General features: G+C 34.2%; 3 protein-coding genes across 4 annotated transcripts; 2 read left to right on the forward strand and 1 right to left on the reverse strand.

Annotated features, from left to right (window-relative positions):
- The first annotated feature begins 16,196 nt into the window (after window positions 1-16,196).
- LOC120193557 lies at window positions 16,197-18,406 on the forward strand. Its single transcript, XM_039196044.1, has 4 exons — window positions 16,197-16,306; window positions 16,574-16,859; window positions 18,014-18,176; window positions 18,371-18,406. The coding sequence occupies exons 1-4, from the start codon at window positions 16,201-16,203 to the stop codon at window positions 18,404-18,406; spliced, it is 591 nt and encodes a 196-aa protein (XP_039051975.1). The 5' UTR covers window positions 16,197-16,200.
- On the forward strand, window positions 17,619-20,114 carry LOC120193697 (protection of telomeres protein 1b-like). Of its 2 annotated transcripts, XM_039196132.1 has the most exons (4): window positions 17,619-18,274; window positions 18,349-18,429; window positions 19,162-19,284; window positions 19,843-20,114. In XM_039196132.1, the coding sequence occupies exons 2-4, from the start codon at window positions 18,406-18,408 to the stop codon at window positions 20,080-20,082; spliced, it is 387 nt and encodes a 128-aa protein (XP_039052063.1). In that variant the 5' UTR covers window positions 17,619-18,274; window positions 18,349-18,405; the 3' UTR covers window positions 20,083-20,114. The 2 variants fall into 2 exon arrangements, with proteins under 2 accessions (XP_039052063.1, XP_039052065.1); XM_039196134.1 differs by having other exon boundaries at window positions 17,619-18,429.
- A 1,631-nt stretch (window positions 20,115-21,745) lies between these two features.
- Window positions 21,746-22,165, reverse strand: LOC120193558 (auxin-responsive protein SAUR71-like). The gene has a single exon (XM_039196045.1). It carries the CDS (start codon window positions 22,163-22,165, stop codon window positions 21,746-21,748), a length of 420 nt encoding a protein of 139 aa, XP_039051976.1.
- Window positions 22,166-23,038: the final 873 nt, after the last annotated feature.

Below are 23,038 nucleotides of genomic sequence, written 5' to 3' on the forward strand. Positions count from 1 at the left end.
GTCATAAGCCCATTACAAGCTTGTGTGGACTAAGTTAAACTCGAGATGATACATTCCCTTATGCCAATACGGAGAATAAATTCACATGAAAGCATAAGGTATATGAATCCCGAAGGTTACTTGCTAGGCCCATACGGAGAATAATTTCTCACGAGAACATCGCTTTCACCCCCACTTAAAAATGAGTTTGGAGTTCGGTTTAGAGCCTGAGATGAAAATTTTGAAAATATGAAATCATTGAAAAAACGTCAATACAACTATTTATTTAAAAAATAATCAAAAATAAATAATTAGAATCGAATAAATAAATTAAAACTTAAATTTGTAATTTTCACTCAAAAAGATAACTGGAAATTAATTTCGGCCTGACTCACTTACCTGTCCCCAGCAGAGTCGCCAAGTTGTCGCGACTGTCTTTCGGGTGGACCCGGAATTGGGCTTCGACTTGAAATGAGTGGGTTAGAGTCACCACCGATCACTTTAAAAAACATTTAGGTGGATCGGACACCATCTTATTTGGCCTACATTTTACCAGAAATATGTCGGGTTCGAGAGTCAGTTACGGTCAATGAAGGATTAACAGCCTTGAACCGCCCTTTCGGTACCAATTAATTTGTCGGTTGTCTTAATTGCGAAAATTTAAATTTAAAATTAAAATTCAAAAATTCAATTCGAATTAATTATCTTTGATTGATTGAAAATATCCCTAAAAAGTAAAAAAAATGTTAGATAAGAAATAAATGTTAAATAAAAGAAAAAAAGAAAAAGAATAATAGTAAAATAGAAAATAAGAAAGTAAAAAAATAAAGAAAATACTAAATAAATCAAAAGGTAAAAAATGTTAAATTCTAAAAGTACTAAAGTAGGAAAAAATAAAATAGGAAATAAGTTAAAAGATCAAATAATAGTTATACCAAAACAAGGTCATGACTATAATCAAACACTTGCAACTATTAAAATTCGAATCGAAAATAAATAAAATGATGTAATACATAACATAAGGGATTAAAACACAAATTGGAAAACATATATGTCCAAAATAAAATAACACGAAATTTCCTTAATGGCTCACGTACAAAGTTACAAAGGAGTAGGTGCTCTAAATGATATTATCCCCTAATCAAAATTACCAAACCACTCCCAATCGAAACTACGCCGTTTTGTTGGGACTATATAAAGCCCAAAACCAAGGCAAAATTCATACAAAGCCTCATTTGCCTCCTTACCTCAATACCAGAAGAGAGAGAGAGAGATATGAGCTCTCTCAAAGGCTTAAACCGAGCCCAGAATCCGGCGAAGCTCCACTGCCTCGGTAGTCGCTAACCAGTGGTGACTGCCGTCCGTCGACGCCGGAGAAGGGAAAAGGTGTTACCTTTCGACACGTTTTTCACCCCTGGATACAACTCCGGGCTTCGTTTTGCCTGGAAACGCCTCAAAGTCCGTAGATCTACAAAGTAACCTTTCGTATTTTTTTCGCTTCTGTTTCGAAGGCTTCGGGTTTCCCGAATGCTTCCTTGTTGTTGGTTTTGTGTTTTTCTGTTGGTATTTGTGATCTATTGTGTTTACTTGGTTATTGGCTCCGATCTTGGTTTCAACGTTGTGGGTTGTTTTGGTTCTCGTTGTACTCGATATTTTCTGTGTTCCCGACCGTCGTTGTTTTGTGATGGCTCGATTTGTTGGCCGATTATTGTTAGATGTAAATGCCTGGTATGGTATTTATACAGCCCCGATGGGGTCTGTTTTTGGCTATTTTGGGGTCGATCTTGAATATTCTGAGGGCGTTCTATAGTGGATTATTACGGACTATTGTGATCCCTCGTTCTACGCCGACCGTTTCGCCGGTCGCTCCCTGTTTGACCGACCATTCGTGCGTGAATTCCACGTTTGTTCCATGCGGCGCCACTGCCTAATGCGAAAACCCTAATAGAATTTGGGCTGGGTTATACCCACCTAACCGGGTCTACTGGGTCAGGCTTACTCGGTTGGGTTTCCTTCATTTGGACCTATAAAAAAATAAAATAAAATAAAAATAAAAATAAAAAATGATAATAATAATATTATATATATATATATATATATATATATATATATTTTCAAAAAAATTATATAATATATTTTTTTAAATAATTTTCAAAATTATAATATATATATATATATATATATATTCAAAAATATCTCCAAAAACTATATATTATATAAAAGTTTTCAAAATATTTTAAAACCCATATAATATATATATATATATATATATATATATATATATTTAAAAATGTTTTAAAAACTAAATATTATATATAAGTTTTCAAAAATGTTTTAAAAACTATATATTATATATATTTTCAAAATGTTTTAAAAAAACTATATAATATATATATTTTCAAAATGTTTTTTTTTTTAAACTATATAATATATAAATGTTTTCAAAAATGTTTTCAAAACTATATATTATGTATATATATTTTAAAAATGTTTTCAAAAACTATATAGTATATATATATATATATATATATATATATATATTCGAAAACCGTTTTGTGAAAATTATATATTATAATTTTCAAAAACATTTTCAAATATTATACTCTCTATATATATATATAACAAAATAAATTCGGACGAAAATGAGTGTCTACAATTTTATTACTTGACTTAAATTTTATTTTTCTTCAAGTCAATTTTATAAATTTATGAATCGAATTAATTCGAGTCGAGCTTTTTATAAATCAAATGATTGATTTTTTGAATGTGTTGGATTTTGTTCACTCCTAAAAGAAAGGATGATATGTCATTTATAGGTGATCATTATAATATTTTTTTTTATTAATCTTTACAATATCTTAAGTCCAAAAAGTATATGGGCTGGAAATTACACCAAAAATATTAGGGTAAATTATGTCATTATTCAGTTAACGTTATTCTATTTTTCTCTTATTTTATTTAATGTATTTTTAATTTACTTACTGAACTTTTAAGTTGTTTATATTTTAATAGTTCTTAATTATTTTGGTATGCTGTGACTTTTTTATTGTTTAATATAAATAATTTAAAATATAAAATAAAAACAGATGATAGTTGTCCATTATTCGTCGATGTTGGGTACTATCGTCGACGGTTGAAGATGGTGGTTGTTTATTCTCAGAATTCATCTTTTGCATCGTCTCGACCCTTTGAGTTCGAATATGACCTCTATTTTGTTGAAATATGCTTAGAATCTGATCAAAAATGAGAAAATCGAAACATTGGTCGTCATCAACCGTCGTAGAATGGTGGTCATTTGGTCTCAGATCTAATGGGTTGTTTCGCCTCGATCCCTTGAGTCCAAATCCGACCTTCATTTTGTTGGAACATGCTCTGAAGTCCACGAATAGAATATCGAAAATGAGGAAACTAAATGTTTCAGTCAAGATTTACGGATTTTAAAACATTTTTCGGTAAAGCAACCACCAGATTCAGACTCAGCGTGTCAAAGCGGGTCCCTCGATACAATTTGGTATCAAATAGTTGACGATTCTGATGGTCGACGATAGTCGACTGTAACGAGAATGAGCGATGGTGATATTATATATGGTTGGGAAGTGAGAATATTATTTTATTATTTATTTTAAATTATTTTTTATATTTTAATAATAATAATACTATATCATAGATTAATAATAAAAATAATAATTTATAGTGATCTCAATGAATAAATTGTAAAAATTAAAAGTACAATAGATAAAATAGGAGAAAAAATAAAGTTAAGTGGAAAACAATGTAGTTTACCCAAGATATAATGACTAGAACGATTGAGCATGTTGAGTTATTCATGTAATCATCGGGATCGTACTCGCATTTTCTTCACAGATTCCTTTTCTTATGAATTTCTTTTTCCATTTTTTAAAGACATTTTTACATTTATTATTCCCTTTCTATAAATATCTAATATTAACAATAATTTAATCAAAAAAATAATATTAACAATAATAAAAAACATTAACAATAATAACACCAATTAATAATAGGGTAAAGTACACAAATAATCCTCTAACTATAGGATGTTGCTTTGTTGAGCCCATTGACTATTAAAAGTTGTAAAATAATCCATCGACTATAGGGTACTGTTTTGTTGAGGCCTTCGACTTTTAAAAGTTATAAAATGATCACTCGATTGTTCATATGTTTCAAATTCATCATTTTTTGTTAAAGAAATTTCAGTCGTCTGAGCTGAAAGTTAACTCGTTTACTGAAATATGATAAAAATCTAATATCAAACGCGTTTGAGCTATATTTTATAGATTGACTCTCCGTTTACATTTTGACGTATAGTCAATGTTTGAAATATTATATCATCGAGCCAGTGCTTGAAAACAACGATAGTGCTTGAAAACAACGATAGTGTTAGTAAATATCATTAAAATATGATTTTATCATATCCCAATTAACGTGTTAATGTCCAACTCAGACGATTGTTTAACAAAAAGGATGACTTTGGAATATATGAATAGTCTGGTGACCATTTTGTAATTTTTAATAGTCGTCAAAGGATCATTTTTTAACTTTTAATAGTCGAATAATTCAACAAAACAATATTTTTATAGTCGATGAATCATTTTTGTACTTTACCTTTAATAATACTAACAACAACAAAAACAATAAGGAGAATGGTGACAACAATAATGGCTACGTATTTAGGGACCTAATCATCGAAACAAAAAAATGTGAGTGAATAAAAAAGAAATATATCATAAAAATAAGGTTTCAATTGAATTAAATAGATTTGGGTTGAGGCATAAATCCTCTTGTTTCAAAACGATTTCATTTTGCATTTTTTTACGTTATAAAATCCATTTTTTGTTCATTTTCTTCTTTCCTTTTATAATTTTATTCTCTCGTTTTTCTCGATTTACCTAAAACTCGGCCAATTACCATCGTTTTCAACGATCAATGAGTCCTAAAACTTTTAGACCATTATTTTTTACACTTAAAATACGTATGTACCTTCCGTTTTATCATAAAATACATTAAATTTCATGAATATGATCTAGAACTCTTGGTTTCTTTTTTCGATTTAGGTTGTTCGTTGTTAGATGAAATTAATTTTGAGATATATTAATCATCTCATCATTCAAATTTAAAAGATATATTCTAATCATGGAAAATCAACAAAGACAAAAAATAAATATAATTAATTTTTTTTTCATATTATTTGAAATTGATATCTGAAATTGAAATAGTAAGAATGATTGACTTGAAGCGACAATGAAAAGTTAATTTAAAAATTAGTTTTAAATAAGATTTAAGACTAATGTGGAAAAACTAAGGGTTATTGTGAAGAGGGGGTAATTTTTTTTAAATAATGTTGTGAGTTTTTTTTTTTTAAGAATGTTGCATTTAGATTATTTGCTCGATTGTTATAGTGAGAACTTAAATTATATTGTGGTCTCTGTGACCCATTGGAGCTGCATTTCACTCCCTTCGACTCATCGATCTTTTAATTTTGAGAAAATAACCTCAGTGACCGAAAATGCCTTATAATATACGATTTTGACCAATTTTTTTTTCAATTTGCCAAAATGACCAACTAAATCGCAACGCGATCTCCAGTATCACAAACCATTTTCCAGATTCGCAACACGATTTTGACTATCGCAACGCAATAATACAAAATCGCAACGCGATTCTGACTATCGCAACGCAATAATACAAAATCGCAACGCGATTCTGACTATCGCAAAACTGAATTTCAAATTCGCAACAGGTTTTAGAAAATTCCATGCGAATATGTATATCGCAACGCGATTCTGACTATCGCAACGCAATAATACAAAATCGCAACGCGATTCTGACTATCGCAAAACTGAATTTCAAATTCGCAACAGGTTTTAGTTTCGCAACACAAATGTTTTGGGTATATAACTACGCAGCAGCAGCAACTCATAACCTAAATCCCTAAATCACAACTCATTACATCTCCATCTATCACTCTCTCCGGCGACATCCGTTCCTATATCCAACGACATCCTATATCCAACGACATCCTTCCCCATCCGACAACATGTTTTAGTTTCACAGATCGTTTGTTTAGTAAATTAATTTACAATAATGAAATCATCTAATGTTGATCATGTTTGGATAGATTTGTGTTTTGGAGGGTCATGGGAGAATGTTCATGGTGTTTTACAATATATGCCTTTACCCATGAATCTTTAACTAAAACTGTCATTAAAAAAGTTAACTTATGAAACTCTAATGTTACGTGTTGCAAATAAATTGAATTTAGAGCCCCTAAGTGGATTTAGGCTATCTTATCAGAGAAAAGGTAAAGTTTATTTGTTAACCGACAATGAAGATGTTGAACGATTCATTGCTTACATTAGTGTTTCGCAAGATGATGTTACATTGTATGTTGTTGAACCTAGAAGTAGTGAAGTTGGGTCAGTAGCGGGTAATAATCAACTAAGTTTTTCAACCCCAGTTTATGGTGCTCAAAATTTAATGGTTCCACCACAATTTCATCACCAAGCAAATTTTGTTTCACCACATTTCCAATACCAAACACAATCTCAAAACCCACAACCTTTCCCTAATCCAAATCCCAATCAACTTTCAGTACCAAATTTCGATTTTCGTATTGACCAGTTAGACGATGATGAGCCAACAGAAAAAATTGTGAGTACTAGTCAGTATTCGAAATTTGATCTTGGTCAATACTCAGATTTTGACGATGTTTCAGAAGAAGAAATAGACCCTGCGTGTAATGATTTTGATATTGTTCAATACCCAAATTTTGATGATGAAACAGCCGCTACTGAGGAAGATGTTGTTGATGATAATGAGTAGGAAGTTACGACTGTGAATGAACATGTTGAACATCCATTCTGTAATTCATATAACCCTGAAGAAGAAAAAGAAGAAGAAGAAATCCCCGAAGAAAAGTCCCCAAAGAAAATGCCACGGGAGTATAACTAGAATATGCCATAATTACTTCAGATACCGGAAGAAGAGTTGGTAAAGATAGTAGTTGATTGTTACACAAGAATTATTCGTATCAAGAAAGATGATTGTTTTGATACAAAGGAAGACTTGAAGATAGCTTTGTATACGAAATGTGTGGAAGATGCCTATCAACTAAAAGTTAACAAATCAAGCAAAGATCGTTTCGAAACAAGGTGTATGATTGACAAAAACTGTACGTGGCGTATGATTGCAAAGATGATAAAAGATTGCGAAATGTTTCAAGTTAGGACTTTTATTGATAAACATACATGTTCAAGAACCCAAGTTTTTCCTCACCATAGATAGGCAAACAAAAAGGTGTTTGGTGGTTTTCTGTCTGAGTTAATGTTTTTGAATGGCAGGATATATCGAGGACATAAAATTATGACTGACATGAATGCTCGGTTCAAGATTAGTATCTCATATTCTCAAGCTTGGAGAGCCAAATGTTATGCCTTGGAATTGTTGAGGGGGTCGCCAGAAGCATCGTTTGCCCAACTGCCGGCTTATTGTCACAATTTAAAGCTGAAAAATCCTGGGTCGGTAACTTATATCAAAACAGATAGAGATGGACGCTTTGAGTTGCTGTTTATCGCCATTGGTGCTGCAGTTAGTAAATCAATATAATTTTGTTGACTCATTTTTGTTAGTTACATGCATTTCACATTTAAATGATTATATTTCTTGTGTATATTATTTTGTAGATTCGTTCATTTATTACTTGCATGCGCCCAGTTATTATAGTTGACGGAGCATATTTGAAAGGTCGATACCTTGGAGTAAACTTATTAGCAGTAGTCATGGATGCTAACAATGGGATATTGCCAATAGCTTACGGGGTTGGCAAATTTGAAACCTCTGATTCATGGACATGGTTTATGGGGCATCTTAGGGATTGCATAGGTCCTATTAGCAATCTGACAATCATATCCAATAGGGCAAACTCAATTGACAACGCTGTTAGAAGGTGTTTCCCAGATGCTTTTCATGGTCTTTGTGGTGTTCATTTGTATAGAAATCTAAAATCAAGGTCTGCTGGTATAAAAAATACAAATGGACATACTGGAAGGCTGTAAAAGCTTATTGGGAAGTGGATTTTAATAAGCATATAAATTGTTTAAGACGTGTTTTGCCTCAGTGTGCTCAAACACTAGAAGATGTCGGGTTTGAAAGATGGTCAAGAGTACATCAACTTGGAGCAAGATATGATTTCATGACGTATAATAGTGCAGAATCAATCAACGCTCTAAGTCGTCATTCCCGAAAATTACCCATTACTATGTTAATGGAGTTTTTTCGAGCCTCTATTCAACAGTGGTACTACAAGAAAAGAAACCATGCAGGTATTATTTCTTTAAATTCGTAACTTATCATATATTTTACTAAGTATTATTTATTTAAATTTACAGGAACATTGGAACATAGTGTTACACCATGGACTGAAAAAAAGATAACGAAACGTGTTGTGAAGTCAACATCATGGAGAGTTGAACCATATTCAAAAACTTTGTTTGAAGTACTGGATAATAACTTAAATGGGCTTGTCGATCTAAATGCAAAGACGTGTAGTTGTATGAAATGGCAAACATCTGGTTATCCGTGTGGCCATGTTATAAAAGTTGCTCTTCATCTAAACCAATATGATTCAAGCGTATACACTATGGATTGCTACACTACAGAAGTATATCGACAGACTTATGCCGAGATTATCTACCCTATTCTACATCCTTCTGAGTGGGACATACCAGATGACTTACAAACATTTTTTCCACCAGCCATGGACAGAAGGCTACCTGGCCAACCAAAAAGTCACGATCGTATGCCGTCTAAGGGTGAAGAGAAGAAGAGATTGACATGTAGTCGGTGCAAGGAAAATAGTCATACAAGGTTGACATGTGGATCACCAGTGCCATCACAATCATCTTTTCCTCTACCAAAATATGGATCCTCATCAAAATCCAAAGCTCATATGGTGTCAAGCAAAAGGAAATCAAAATCGCAATCAAAATCAAAATCCCAATCACAACCGGCTTCACCTTTTGGCACTATTAACTTATATTATTTTTAAATACAAACGTTATATTATGTGTATTTTATGTGTAAACTTTTAACATTTTCAGTTAGGCATGTATTAGTAACTTGAGTTTGAACATTGCTATGATCTGTTCAGTTGTTATCACTTATTACACATTCATTTGAATATCGCAACGCGAATTTGACTATCGCAACGCGAATTTGATTATTGTAACATGAATTTAACTATCGTAACGAGAAAATCGCAAAGCGTATTAGACTATTACAACGCGAATTGACTTTCGTGTTGCGATTTTGGCTTTCGCATTGTGATTTTGACTTTCACATTGCGATTTTGAGTTTAGCGTTGCGAAAGTGTACCTTAACAAGTCTTTTGCCTTCAATATGATGCAGATTGAAATCAACAAATCAACTTTTACATTTTAATCAATTAAACAAGCACAAATAAGAATTATTTACACATCAATTAAACAAATCAACTTTTACAAATCAATTAAACAAGCAAAAAATAATAATAATTCTTATTTTCCTAATCAATTAAACAAATCAACTTTTAAGAATCAATTAAACAATAAAAAAAGTGTACCCCAGACAGTTGTTTATGCACCCATACATCAATTTCACGCAGCTCACTTTAGGATTAACCTGCAGAAACCAAACATTTGCTCAAACAACACTTTCAACACATCTAAAACCAACAAGCAGCAAATTATTGAATTCTAGGTACTTAACAACACTTGCATTATGGACACTTTCATAACGCAGATGCAGGTAGACAGCGTCTCGCATATATCGCTCTAGCTATAAAATGCCGAAACCATAAGGAGGTAGAAACTGTATACTTTCTGTCGTCAAACGCTCCAAGCACATGCATACGAGATGACCACAATCCCCTCTAGCTCCCCGCATTTATTGTGGCGCGGTCTCGTCTCTGATAACTGTAACATTGAACTTCTTTGGCTTCTTGTTTCCAGAATAAGTCCAATAATTAATCGCATCCAAGAATTTAGCCAAATGAGAGCTCTATCCCTTAATAATATCTCTCAAATCAGACAATGATATGTAATTTATCATGCTGTCACATACTATTGTTTTCAGGGATGGGAGCTGAAGGTCGATGAGAAACCAATGATTATGTTCAAAAACAGGGATAAACACCTGCAATCATAAGTAATAATTCAATTGCGCACTTATTTATGAACACCTTTAAAATATTTTAAAAATAAATACTAACCTTATCGACCTCCCACCATGCAGGATAAAGTTTAGCTTGTCCATTACCCAACACATATGATTCATCTCGTTGATTCTTCAAGTGAACTACGTGAAAAGACGTCGGTATAATTGTATATCGTGTATTTTTCCCTCATTTTCCTTATTATTAGAAGACGTGACACCCATGCATCAATATGCTGTTTTACAAAAAAAGACATATATTAGTGAATTACATAAATTAAAAAAAAAATTAATCAAAATGAAATATAAGAAAAATATAAGACTTACCCCAATCGAAATAGCCATTGTCTTCAACCCCTAATAACACACCCTACCAAGACCGATCAAGCAACAAATGCATATCATCGTTGAGTTTGTATATGTCAACGTAACACCCCTGGCTCCACTCATGTAGATAAAAATCAACTGCGGTCTTAGCCCAAAGGGTATTATCCAGAATTGTTTCTGGTAGTTTTCTTCTATCCACTTCATCTGCCAGAATGGTACTGGCCGGTAATTCATACGAAAGCCAACACGCATCCATCATATCTGGCACGTGAGAGGGTTTCTCAATAATTCAATATATTACACTGTGTGAATCGGGCTCTTGAATGGTGGGAGGGACCTCTTCAACGATGACAGGAGCCTCTTGAACGGTGGGAGGGGACTCTTGAGGGATGATAGGAGCCTCTTGAACGATAGGAGAGGCCTCTTGAACGATGACAGGTGAGTCGGGCTTCTTCTTACGGAGTCTTCGCACTATTGGGGTGAACGGAGACGTAATGGCACGTGCACGTCGTCTGATGCGTGAACCCCGTCGTGCAAGAAAAACCCGACGTAAAGCATCCACCTTATCGGGCCGCTAAAAATAAATTAATACATAAATTAATAAATAAACAGACATGATATTAAACAGTGAAAACAAAGACAAATATGTTTCAAACTTGCACGGTATTCACCCAAGTCATTATTCTATCATAGTTCACAAAATGCATCAGATAACATTCCAGAAGTAAGCACTTATATAAACATTTAAAAGGAAAACATATAGGTTTAGTGCATGTTCAAGGAATACATAAAGAGTAGTAGTTTATTCTTGAAACTTAAATTTACAACACTGTGAAGTTAGTATTTGTCTTTGTCTTTTGGTTGAAGTAATGCAATCCATTCAAGTTTCAATTTGCAGAAGAATAATAGTTTCTGAAACTTAAAATCGCAAAACGAAACTTAAAATTGCAACGCGAAAATGACTATCGCAAAGCGAATTTGACTATCGCAACAAGATAACCGCAATGCGAAACCAAAATGGCAACGCGAAACTAAATTCGCGTTGCGATTTTCATTTTCGCATTGTGATTTTCACGTTGCAATTTTTATTTCGTATTACGATTATCCCGTTGCGATAGTCAAATTCGCGTTGCGATAGTCATTTCCGCGTTGCGATATTCATTTTCGCGTTGCGATTTTAAGTTTCGTGTTGCGACTATTCTTCTTCTGCAAATTGAAACTTGAATGGATTGCATTACTTCAATCAAAAGACAAAACAAAGACAAATACTAACTGCACAGGGTTATTTTAGAATTGTTTAGCAGTATTGGCAGCAACCGAATAAATTTACTAAGCAATCTAAATGAAATGGTTAATCTAAGTGAAATTACGAGTAAATCAAGTTAAATATGAAAAATCTTAAACTTACCTTGTTGCGTAGAGTATGAACCTCATTATGCAATAATGCTACCATCTCACGTAGAGCGGCTACCTCACCACGTAAAGTAGATACCTCATCACGCCATGCACCATTATCATCGCGTAAAGTACCGACCTCCTCACGCAAGGCATTGACCTCATCACGTAACTCCCCTAACTCATCCCGTGGAGGTGGAGAACAGGGAGATAAATGTCGTGGCATCTTTGCCAGTCGCCTATCATGAGGTGATGGTGGAGAAGAGGCTCGATGATGTGACGGAATAGGTGATGACTCTCATTGTAGAGGTGTATAGTGTGGTCGATCAGGTGATGGCTCTGGGTGAGGTGATGGCTCTCGAAGTGGAGGCTGCTCATCATCCGTGCCATCAAAAAAATGCTTACTAGCTTGCCACCAATCAGTGGCAAGCTCAGCCTCCGTGGGTGTCAGCCTCTGTAATGGAGTGTTGGCCTCCTAACAATATAAAAGCTCAAACAAAGTTAAACGTGTACTAGTAATAACTTGTTTATATATGGTAGTATTTGTGTTAACTTACATCATTTATTGTCGTATACCGTAGTAACTCTTCCCAATCCAACAACCACTGTTTCCTCTTCTAGGAAATAGCCCTAGGAATATCATTTGAAGTTTTTAATGCATATGTCCGCATGCCGGGAAAAACCTCAAATATCCAAATCTACAAACAATATAATACACAAACATTAGTAATTGTTAAATAATTAATTATAATTTTGAAAACATTATATAGAAATTCTCACCTTAAAGGCCCAAATAAAGCCTGACAAAGTGTATTTGGAACCATCGCCACGCAAACTTTTTCGGTCATCAAAGGCAGACGACAACTTATTCCAGGTAGCTTTCCATAGATACGAACCCCACAGAAACAGGTTCCATGCATTTAGGTCATCTACCAATAATATTAGGTCCTTAGGAATAGGTTGTCTGGCCTCTCTGCCTAAAAAGCCGGCATGCAAAAGTACTAAAAGGCATACTCGGACGACATCGACGTCATCCATCCGAGTAAAACCATTTTTCTTATTAAATAATCCCGTCAAGTCGTCGAAGTGTAAATTCGGCTTCTCCATTGACAGCTCAGGAAAAACCCGGGATAACCATGATGGGCGGGTAATATGACTAGTGTATCGACCTACATCATCGTGTCCGAAGCGTAGACCAATGATTAAGCAAAACTCTTCCCGCCCAAAACACGTATATGCCGGTGGAAAATGAAACCATATCTCTTTATTACCACGTTTTATACTCTCGGGTAGATCGTTAGTCATGGTCTGAAGCCACAAATGGGTCAACATAGCATCTCCACCCGGATGTTGTACTTTCAACCATGGCCCGAAGTAAGTATCCTCAAACAATTTTCTTTGTACAGGTGAAAGCTTCGACGCAATTGTAGTGACTAGGCTTATTTTATTCCTTAAGGTCAATTGAGCCGAAAAAAGTTATACAAAAACAATAAACATACTAAGTTAGATATACCAAAAACTACACTGTGAAGATATACCAAAAACAATAATAAACATAAAGTGTATTAGTAGTTTATTTTTCAAACTTAAATTTGCAACACTGTGAATTTTGTATTTGTCTTTGTTTTTTGGTTGAAGTAATGCAATTCATTCAAGTTTCAATTTGCAGAAGAAGAATAGTTTCTGAAACTTAAAATCGTAACACGAAAATGAAAATCACAACACGAAAATGACTATCGCAAAGCGAATTTGACTATCGCAACGCGAAACTAAAATCGCGTTGCGATTTTGTCGTTGCGATTTTCATTTCGCGTTGCGATTCTCGATTTCAAATAGTCATTGTCTAAAATTGAAACTTGAATGAATTGCATTACTTCAACCAAAAGACAAAACAAAGACAAATACTAACTTCACAGGGTTAAAGACTAAACAGTTTAGCAGTATTGACAGCAATCGAATGAGTTTAATAAGAAATCTAAGTGAAATGGTTAATCTATTATTGAAATTACCAGTAAACTTATCATCAATTTCAATATGAAAAACCTAATAATAATACAAAAATTTCAAAATAAAAATAATTAAAAAAACTAACCCTCAGTGGTTGATTTGGTTGATTTTCCATTTCTGACCGTGAATGATTATGAGGGTGGATCTGAGAGATGGAGATAGAAGGATTTCGCTGGAGATGGGGACAGGTTTCGTAGGATATGGGGACGGATATCGCTGTAGAGAGTGAGAGATGGAGATGAGACTGAGTTGTGATTTAGGGTTTTAGGTTATGAGTTGCAATTATGGGATATATTAATATCTGTGTTTGGAATTTGAAAATAAAATACGCGTTGCGATACTAATGGCGCTTTGAAAATCCCATTGCGATAGTCAGAATCGCGTTGCGATTTACATATTCGCATTGCGATAGTCAAAATCGCGTTGCGAATCTGGAAACTGATTTGCGATACTGGATATCGCGTTGCGATTTAGAGACCGCATTGCGATTTTGTTGGTCATTTTGGAAAATCGAAAAAAATTTGATCAAAATCGTATATTATAAGACATTTTCGGTCACTGGGTTATTTTCTCTTTAATTTTTGTATCCGTTGATGTAGGCTTGTTATCTCTGCAATTCTTATTCTTTTCTCAGCTCTTATCCTACCAACTCCACATTCCCTTTTCTTACAAATCTAATTTTTGAATTCTTAACTTATTTTTTTTTAAAAAATTATTAAATTCTTATAGGAGTGATTAAGAGTTGAAGGAAACGCATTACAATACTAACGTTTCTCCTATTCAAACTTAATGGTGTCGCATGATGATCTATAGGTTTTCCATAATTATTGTAATAAACACTTCAATAACAACAACAACAACAACAAAACCCAATTCCCATATGCAATGGGGTAAGGGGGAGGTAGGGTAGTAGGCTGCCCCCAACGCCAGGTTGAGAGTAGCTTCCGTGGAAGACCTCCGGCAGTCAGAAAATTAAAAATATAGATAAAATGCAAAGCATGTATAAATAAATACATAAATACATAGTTGAACAGTATTCATATGCAGTCATAAATATCATTAATATTACATGCGCGTTTGAAATGGGAAGTAATCCCTGCAAATAAATCCCTGCGAAAAAATCTCTTCATATAGGCAGAAACGTAAGACCCGACTAAATTTAAAAGTGAAGAGAATATTACACAGAAGTCCACGATAGCAAGCCCAGTTCTAAGCCTTCATAAATACCAATAACAGAAACGTATAAAAAGTAGAATTCATGGAAATTACTACAAAGGCATTAAAAGAAGACAGAGATGATACACCCTAGAGATGTGACCCACACTACTCGACTACCCTAGTATTTAGTCTCCATACTTTCCTATCAGAGGTCATGTCCTCGGTAAGGGCTAAATCCATCAAATCAGATCTCAAGCAGTCTTCCCACTTCCGCCTTGGTCGTCCTCTCCTTCTGGCACCATCGACTGTAATCGACTATACCCTCCTGACCGCATCCGACGGTAGTCGCCTAAGGACATGCCCAAACCACCGTAGTCTTCCCTCCCTCAATTTTTCAGAAACATGCACCACCCCCAAGGACATCCTAATAGTAGAGTTTGTTGTCATATCCCACAGAGTCCTACCGCATGTCCATCGAAGCATTCTCATTTCTGCAGCCTCTATCCTCCTTACATGATCCTTCTTGGTTGCCCAACATTCTAATCCATACAACAACGCTGGTCTTATTGCCATTCTATAAAATTTTCCCTTAAGTTTTAGAGGCACCTTCTTGTCACACAAAACTCCAGTAGCAGCCCTCAACTTTAGCCATCCCGCCTTTATACGGTGTGTTACATCATCATCTACACCCTCATCTTTATGTATCATAGACCTTAGGTACTTGAAACAATCCTTTGAGGGGAGAACGTGTCCTTCTATGCATACTTTTACATCTTTATCGTTTTGGTCCCCACTGAAGTTTGAACATAAATACTCTGTCTTTTCAATATTGTAATAAATACTTCATTCAAACAAATAGTTTCATAACCGTATTATTTTATAAATTCTTTTTTTTCATTCAATTATTAAAAAAAATTTCCCCGTGAAGAGGGTATAAGTTCAATGGCCAAATGTAGAATTGCGTTTTTTAAAATCATTTTAGGAGTATTTTTTCCTAAAAAAAAATATATATATATAACCCTTTAAAAAATAAATTTGGCCTCCTTTTCCCTTATATTCTTCCCTTCCCGGATTTTTATTTATTTATAAAATTAGACATTGAATCCATAACAAATTGCAGACAGAGAGATGGGTGATTACAAGTTTCTTAAGATAAAGGACGCCATTACTTGCATTAACCAGAAAGTTGCCGCCATTGCCGACCTCAGTCCGCCCCATAGAACCAAAGGCATCTGTAAGTACCGCCATTTCTTAACTCTTTTTTTTGTCTGCTCGGCAATATATCGAGATCCGAAGCTTAGTTCAAATGTGATTGTGACTGGCTAGGATGACACCATTTTTTCCTTACTGTTTACAATCTTTCTATGAAATTTGTGGAGATGCGGAAGACGATTCTTTTTTTGGAATAATTCTTCTCTTTTTCGCTGACGTTCTTGATCGTTTTTTTTCCTGATTGTTGTAAACTTATTTTGATCGCCCAGAGTTTATGGTTTCTTTGCAGATTATATCTGTAAGCTGAAAATAATTGACGAGTCACATGAGTTCAGGATTCCCGTGCATTTATTTGCTCAACAAATAGATGATCTTCCTCTTGCTGCGTCTGTTGGAGACATTATTCACCTTTCACGTGTCAAGGTATGCTCTGATATCCAAAGTGTATTTTCTGCCCCCTTAATATTGCTTAGTTCATATTTCAACTTTTTTTTTAACTATACTTTGTTGAAACTCTTAACACTTGCGATATTTCAGTTTGTTATCCTATCCTGTCTATGCATGGAGAAGATTAGGTTTCTTGAGATCTATATATGAGAGATGGAGTTGAATCTTTAGTCTTTAGTAGGTTGATTAAAGATAGAAAGTGCCAAGCATAAGGCTGTCCGACTTGCTGAAAGTGAAGAAGAAATTCTGGAATATTTTGGCAATTGGGACATATTTGATGGATTTAATAGGATAAATTGGTCTGAGCATTTGTGCAAGATTTATTAGGGATCGTTTGGGGATGTGATTGAGGTCAAAAGTTGCTGGTGTTATTCTAGCTGTCTGCACAGTGTGAGCCTTAATTTCTTTATGATGTTTACATTTTGTTCTTACTTAGGGTAATGTGTTAAGGTTATTGAAATCTGATATATACTTTGAAAGGGAAAAAAACAGATATGGATGTAAAATAATTTGGGGAGATTTAGAAAATGATGAGAAAGAAAAAGATTGCAAGAGAACAAAATGTTAGGCATCCATGATTTTATGACATAAACATAATTACTTGTAATTTCCTTAATGCTAAACCTACCATAATATAAAATCACATAGGTGTCTATGGAAACTTTAAAGGCTAATTTACCAATCTTCTAGAGATTTGAATTTTGGAGTCTTATTAGGAAACTTCCTTAGCAACACAACATTCTGGTCCACTAAAAATAGAATAAATAATAGTTTTGAACTGTTGAAGTGTTATTTGTGTTTAGTTGTTCAAAAACTGTTGAAAGAGAAGCTAAGATAGTGTTAAATACAGAAATGCTTTAGAATGCAAAAGATTTCCTAGCAACCTAGTTTTTTCATCTTTTAGTCAAGTACTTAAAACTTCAAAGAGTTGTTTACATTTGTACATAATTAGTGAGGTAGTCGGCCCGCGTGAGCTAGCTGTTTTCTGTTACTATTATTGTTGTTAACTTGTTACTTATTTGCTGTAAAAAGAAAAGAAGAAGGAATACATTAAAGGGAGAACATGTGTATACCTCACCTTCTTTGGGGCACAGTATCTTGATAAAATTGAGATCTGTCTATCAACAGTATTACATCTTATGATTAAAGTTGACTTCATTTATGACTTATGGCTAACAAAACAGCTTCTACCTGTACAAGCACCCTATTGATGCTTGCTATGTCTAGTCCTTATTTACTTGTAATCTAACAGATTTATTCATTTATTGAGTACGCTCCACAGGCTGGAAGATGAAGTGCATAATCCACTTCCTCTACATTTTGAACCGTTGCCAACATCAAGAGATGTGCTATCTACATTTCCTACTGCTGGAACCATCTTAAGAATGCGACTTGATGTGAACTGCAGAACGGATATCCTTCAGTTGCTGAAAATTGGTCAGCGGGTCAGAAATTTTCAATGCTTCACTCTCTTACCATATCCATACATGTCAGCAATTATGATCGTCGATCAATACGTAAACTAGATCGGATGCCATATTGGATTCAATCTCCTGGACGCAGTTAACACATTTTCCCTGGAACTTATTGAAATTTGTTTTTGATGTTGTATTTTTAATTTTTGTATGCCCTTGATCAGAGGTTAACTGCAATGATGCGCCATTTGTTACATTGATGGACCTTCTCACACATCAAAAGGTATTGCACCCTTCTGCATTTTGTTTTGATCAGAAGGTATTATGCATTGATGGATGACATTCTCCCCACTCTCCCAGCCACATCTTTCTTTTGATACAAAAATGCCCAAAATATGCCTCAGCATCTTTAAGATCGTTTTAAATTTTGCATAATCTGCAATCTCTTTTCTTCCCTCACACACAGCCACCTATATTATTGGTCTGTCAAGGATCTGGTTGAGTTTGTCTTGAACTCGGTTGAAATTTGAAACTTTTTTGCTGCAACAATTGGTTTGGGCTTTATAGTGTACATATTTTGGTTGCTTAAGTTTGGGTTTGATAGCTGTAGTAGTTCCAACTGGCATTGGGTGTCAGGATGGACCGAGTAGTTGAGCACCGTTTGTTTTCTGTTCATTTTTGTATGACAAATGGTTCTCTTCTCTGTTTGATTGCAATTGTCTCGATTGGGACTACTCTCTCCTTTTATCTTGATGCAAGTGAGAAAGATGGTTGGTGAAAATGGCACGTGATAGGTGGTTATACCTAATATAATCTTTTAACCACCACTGGTAGGGATGACTAAGCTCAATGGTTTCATCTTTTTCAAGGGGTTTCTGTGAAGGGTAAATGGGGAGTGGCCATGGTTTCATATGAGACTTATCTCGAATGCCGTGGCAGGCTGGCAGCAATACAAAAACCAGATAATAATGTTTAACTGGAGTTGTTCTTATTTGTTGCTCGGGTAACCTTCCAGGTAGCAATGAAATTCAGGTGTATAATCCGAGTTGAGGATTTTCGATCTCGTGGTAGAATTTATAGGGTTAGGTTTACCCTAGTGGATCCAACTACCCGAATCTATGCTTATGCTGAAGATGGGGTAAGGACATTTATTCGACCATTTCTTTTCACATTTATAACTTTTGTGGTGATATATATAATCTTTAGACTGTTCTGGTGTAAAATCATTTTACATGAACTCTTGAATCCAATATTGCAAACTTTTTTTTTTTGATAAGAAATGGAGACCTCATTAAAAACCCCCTTCATGATTGATGAAACACCATAAGGTGAACCAGAAATCAGTGAAAGGAGGAAGAGTGTCTCAAATTTTATTCATATCAGGATAAATAAACAGTCGGAGATTACAACCAGAAAATTCAAACAATAGATACAGCCACAAACAAGAAAAACCAAAAATAAACCCCAAACCCACATCCTATCTCAGCCGATTCCCGACTTTGCTAAAACATCTGCCTCTAAATTAGCTGGCCTAGCAATCCAGTGGATAAAGCCTTCCAAGTTCCTAATATTGTAAACTAGGACCATTTTGTAAAATATTTCATTTGTCATGTGAAATTGAAGTTTACTAGTACATCATTTTGTCATTCCTCATGACTTGTAAATTGTTCAATTTTATTTTGCTGCATTTGTTTAGGAGAAAATTTTCAATGCTTCATCCACTGATGCACCGAGACGGAAGCTAATTCAATTGCTTGGAGTGCCATCAAATGATGGTGCCAGAAACCCGCCGTGGGTGCAGTGTTGCTTGAAGTTTCATCCCGTCAAAAAGCGCAGTTGGATATGTGATACAAAGCTTCTTGATTATCGAGGTTCGACTCTACTTGCTTTTGTATGTAGCCAGCTTAGGTTAAGCTCAGGAGAATCAAGGAATTAGTTACTCTTTTGCTCTTGCTAACTGTTATTTATGCCCAGTTACTTGTATCAATGGGGATTATGTTGATATGAAACCCTTTACGTTAATTAAAAATGACATGTTCATGGTATTGGCATTGACATTGTCAACACATGGCAATATAGTTGGCATCGATATGTACCTTCCCAAACTCATCGAAGCTTTAGTTCGCTTGTCCGGTCTCATTTACGGCCACCAAGTGTTCGACCAAATAACCGAGCCACTCGCATTCGCTTTTCAACACCATGTTAAGTGACAAACGATTTAGTTCTGAGGTACATTCTTTATCTTCTTTGATAGTTCTTTTGGTGACTTTGGATCTGCGCGGTTGTTCGATAGAATCCCTCGGTGAAATGTGGTTACTTGGACTGGGATTATAACAAGATATGTGAAGCAAAAGAGGTATGAATAAAGTGTTGATTTGCTTAATCGAATGAAGAATTATGGGGTTGGATTAAATGAATTGACTTCGGTTTATGTACTCTTCGCTTCTGCTAATTTGGGAGGTTCGGAAATTGGTTAGTGGGTGCATGACTCTAAGATAAAAAGACGATGTTTTTAAATCCAAAGCTTGGCGCTGCTCTTATTGACATGTATGCTAAATGTGTTGACAAAGCTTATGAAGTTTTCAAGACTTTACCATGGAGGACTTGCAATGCATAGTTACGAGATTATACCATTCCATGCCATCATTTTCATTAATTTAACGACCAAATTTAATGATTAGCGATTAAGGGAATATTAAATATGATATTATATCAATAGGGGTTGATTCAAGTGGTTCATGTTTAATGAAAACATAATAAAAAGTAATATTCAAGAAATTTCAATTATAGTTTCACAAATGTAATTTTTGTATTATTCACTTCATTTACTCATTGTTTTTTTAAAAATTTTAAAATAAATAAATTTATTTATTTTCCAAGTTATTTCTTTTTAAATATATAATGTTTAGATGTAAAATTGAGTAGAACCATATAGTCATTTCAAATATAAAATAATAATAATAAGTTAAAAATGCCTACGTTACAAAGTGAACCAAAACAAAAGCTCATTTTAAATGTGGATCCCCTATTCCCTCTGACTTGAAGGAAACACCGTGGTCATCTCACCATCGGTGGTTAATGATTATGTTACGTAACATATTTATGATTATTTATGATCGTTAGATACTTAAAATAAATGGTTGATATTTTTTTTTTATTTTTTTAATAAATATTTTTTTTTATTTTTTAATATTAATTTCAGTTATTTATTTTTATTTATCTAACATTCCTAAATCTATATAAAGTTGAAAACTTTTACACAATATAATATATATCGAATTTCTTTTATAAATAATATTTTTGTTGATTTTCTGTCTGATGAAGTCTTTAAAACTTATTTAAAGATCAAAGTTTTTGAAGTTTCATATCCTTTAACTAATCAATCTTTTAACATTATCATTAATAATTCATATATCAGATAAAATCAATTCTATAATATGACAAATATAACTATGCATTAGATTTTAAGTAAAAGCTGTTTGTACTAATAAATTATGAAGGTTACACTGCACCATTTTTCAATTACGTTGATGTATTTGCATCATCTTCCCCAAAACATCTAATCCCATTTTTGGAAGAAAAGAGGGAACTGCGAGCATTCAAGATGGAGTGAGAAGTTTATACGATCCATGGCCTTTATTCATGGTTGGCCGACGAGCAGGGCGGCTGTAAGCGAAGCTGCAAATCGGAGTCATTTCTCGATCCTCGCCATTGTCGATCTCTGCTAAAACTCGGTTGAACAGATCAACATCACAAGGAAGGAGGAGTGGACCTTCATTGCTGAAGCCGTACTCGAGCTCGGCGTCTTCTAACAACATCTGGAACGACGGATGGTTGGCGATCTCGGCCTTGATCACGAATCTTCGTCTTTGGGGTCCAACGTAGACGAAGAAACACCCTTCAGGCGCTACGTTTTCGGCGCGGTGGCTGTTCGGAGACGTCGGCGATCTCGATGTGTTGCAGAATCTATCCCAGACCTTCATGACCATGTTCTTCCATTTCCTCTTTACGATATCCATTGCACTCCACTGAGAAAAAGAAGAGAGAAAGATATTTCTTGATAAGAAAAAAAAAAAAACTATTGAGAGCCAACTTGTTGGTCTTCTTCAACCTCCATGCTTCCTAGTGGATAAAATTAAAACAACAATAAATTGAATCAAACATTGAACTGAACATATGATCAACCAACAACAATAATTAAAAAAACTCAACTAATAATGAGTAAAACGAAAGACAAAACAGAAACCTCTTGTGTTGGGGATTGTTGTTATTCAGCTCATGGAGAGCAGAGCACATTGTAAATTAATGGGGAGTTTTATGTATGTATGTATGTATGTATGTATGTGTGTATATATATATATATATATATAGTATTCCTTTAGGGAAGAATCTGAAGAAAAGTTAAGAGTGTGGGATAAGAGGCTAATTATTATGGTGACGAAAGATTCACAACACGTAGTAGGACTAACCATGTAATCCAGATTCTATATTATTTATTCAACACATGTCAATTCAATTAAAAACATTATATTTTATTACATGAGTATGAGTGAACGTACGGAATATATAATTTAGATATGATAATGTATCAGGTCGAATTTTTGGTTTATCTGAATTTAATCTGAGTTAAATTCTTCTTCCGTATTCGATCGATATGAGTTTAAGAGAGTCCTATTCGACCTTTTCTATCCGACCTAAAACTCGACCTAATATTTTAGGTAAAAAATTGCACTCAACCTGATCCGACTCGACTTATATATATAATTCATTTTTATTAATTAGGTAAATAAGGATCTAAATGAAAAATAATAATATAGAAATAAATATTATTATGAATAAATGTATTAAGGATAATTATAATTTTATGTTGAGTCGGTTTTTTTATTATCATA

The sequence above is a fragment of the Hibiscus syriacus genome, unplaced genomic scaffold (assembly GCF_006381635.1).
Source record: "Hibiscus syriacus cultivar Baekdansim isolate YM2019G1 unplaced genomic scaffold, ASM638163v2 tig00116996_pilon, whole genome shotgun sequence".
Lineage (NCBI taxonomy): Eukaryota > Viridiplantae > Streptophyta > Magnoliopsida > Malvales > Malvaceae > Hibiscus > Hibiscus syriacus.

Excerpts from the sequence above, each read along its gene's own strand:
- LOC120193557 (XM_039196044.1), top strand. The coding sequence starts at position 16,201 with ATGGGTGATTACAAGTTTCTTAAGATAAAGGACGCCATTACTTGCATT. Across the intron at positions 16,307-16,573 it reads CCATAGAACCAAAGGCATCT|ATTATATCTGTAAGCTGAAA; the intron begins GTAAGTACCGCC and ends GTTTCTTTGCAG. Across the intron at positions 16,860-18,013 it reads CTATGCATGGAGAAGATTAG|GCTGGAAGATGAAGTGCATA; the intron begins GTTTCTTGAGAT and ends TACGCTCCACAG.
- LOC120193697 (XM_039196134.1), top strand. The coding sequence starts at position 18,406 with ATGGACCTTCTCACACATCAAAAG. Across the intron at positions 18,430-19,161 it reads ACCTTCTCACACATCAAAAG|GTAGCAATGAAATTCAGGTG; the intron begins GTATTGCACCCT and ends GTAACCTTCCAG. Across the intron at positions 19,285-19,842 it reads ATGCTTATGCTGAAGATGGG|GAGAAAATTTTCAATGCTTC; the intron begins GTAAGGACATTT and ends GCATTTGTTTAG.
- LOC120193558 (XM_039196045.1), bottom strand. The coding sequence starts at position 22,165 with ATGGATATCGTAAAGAGGAAATGGAAGAACATGGTCATGAAGGTCTGG.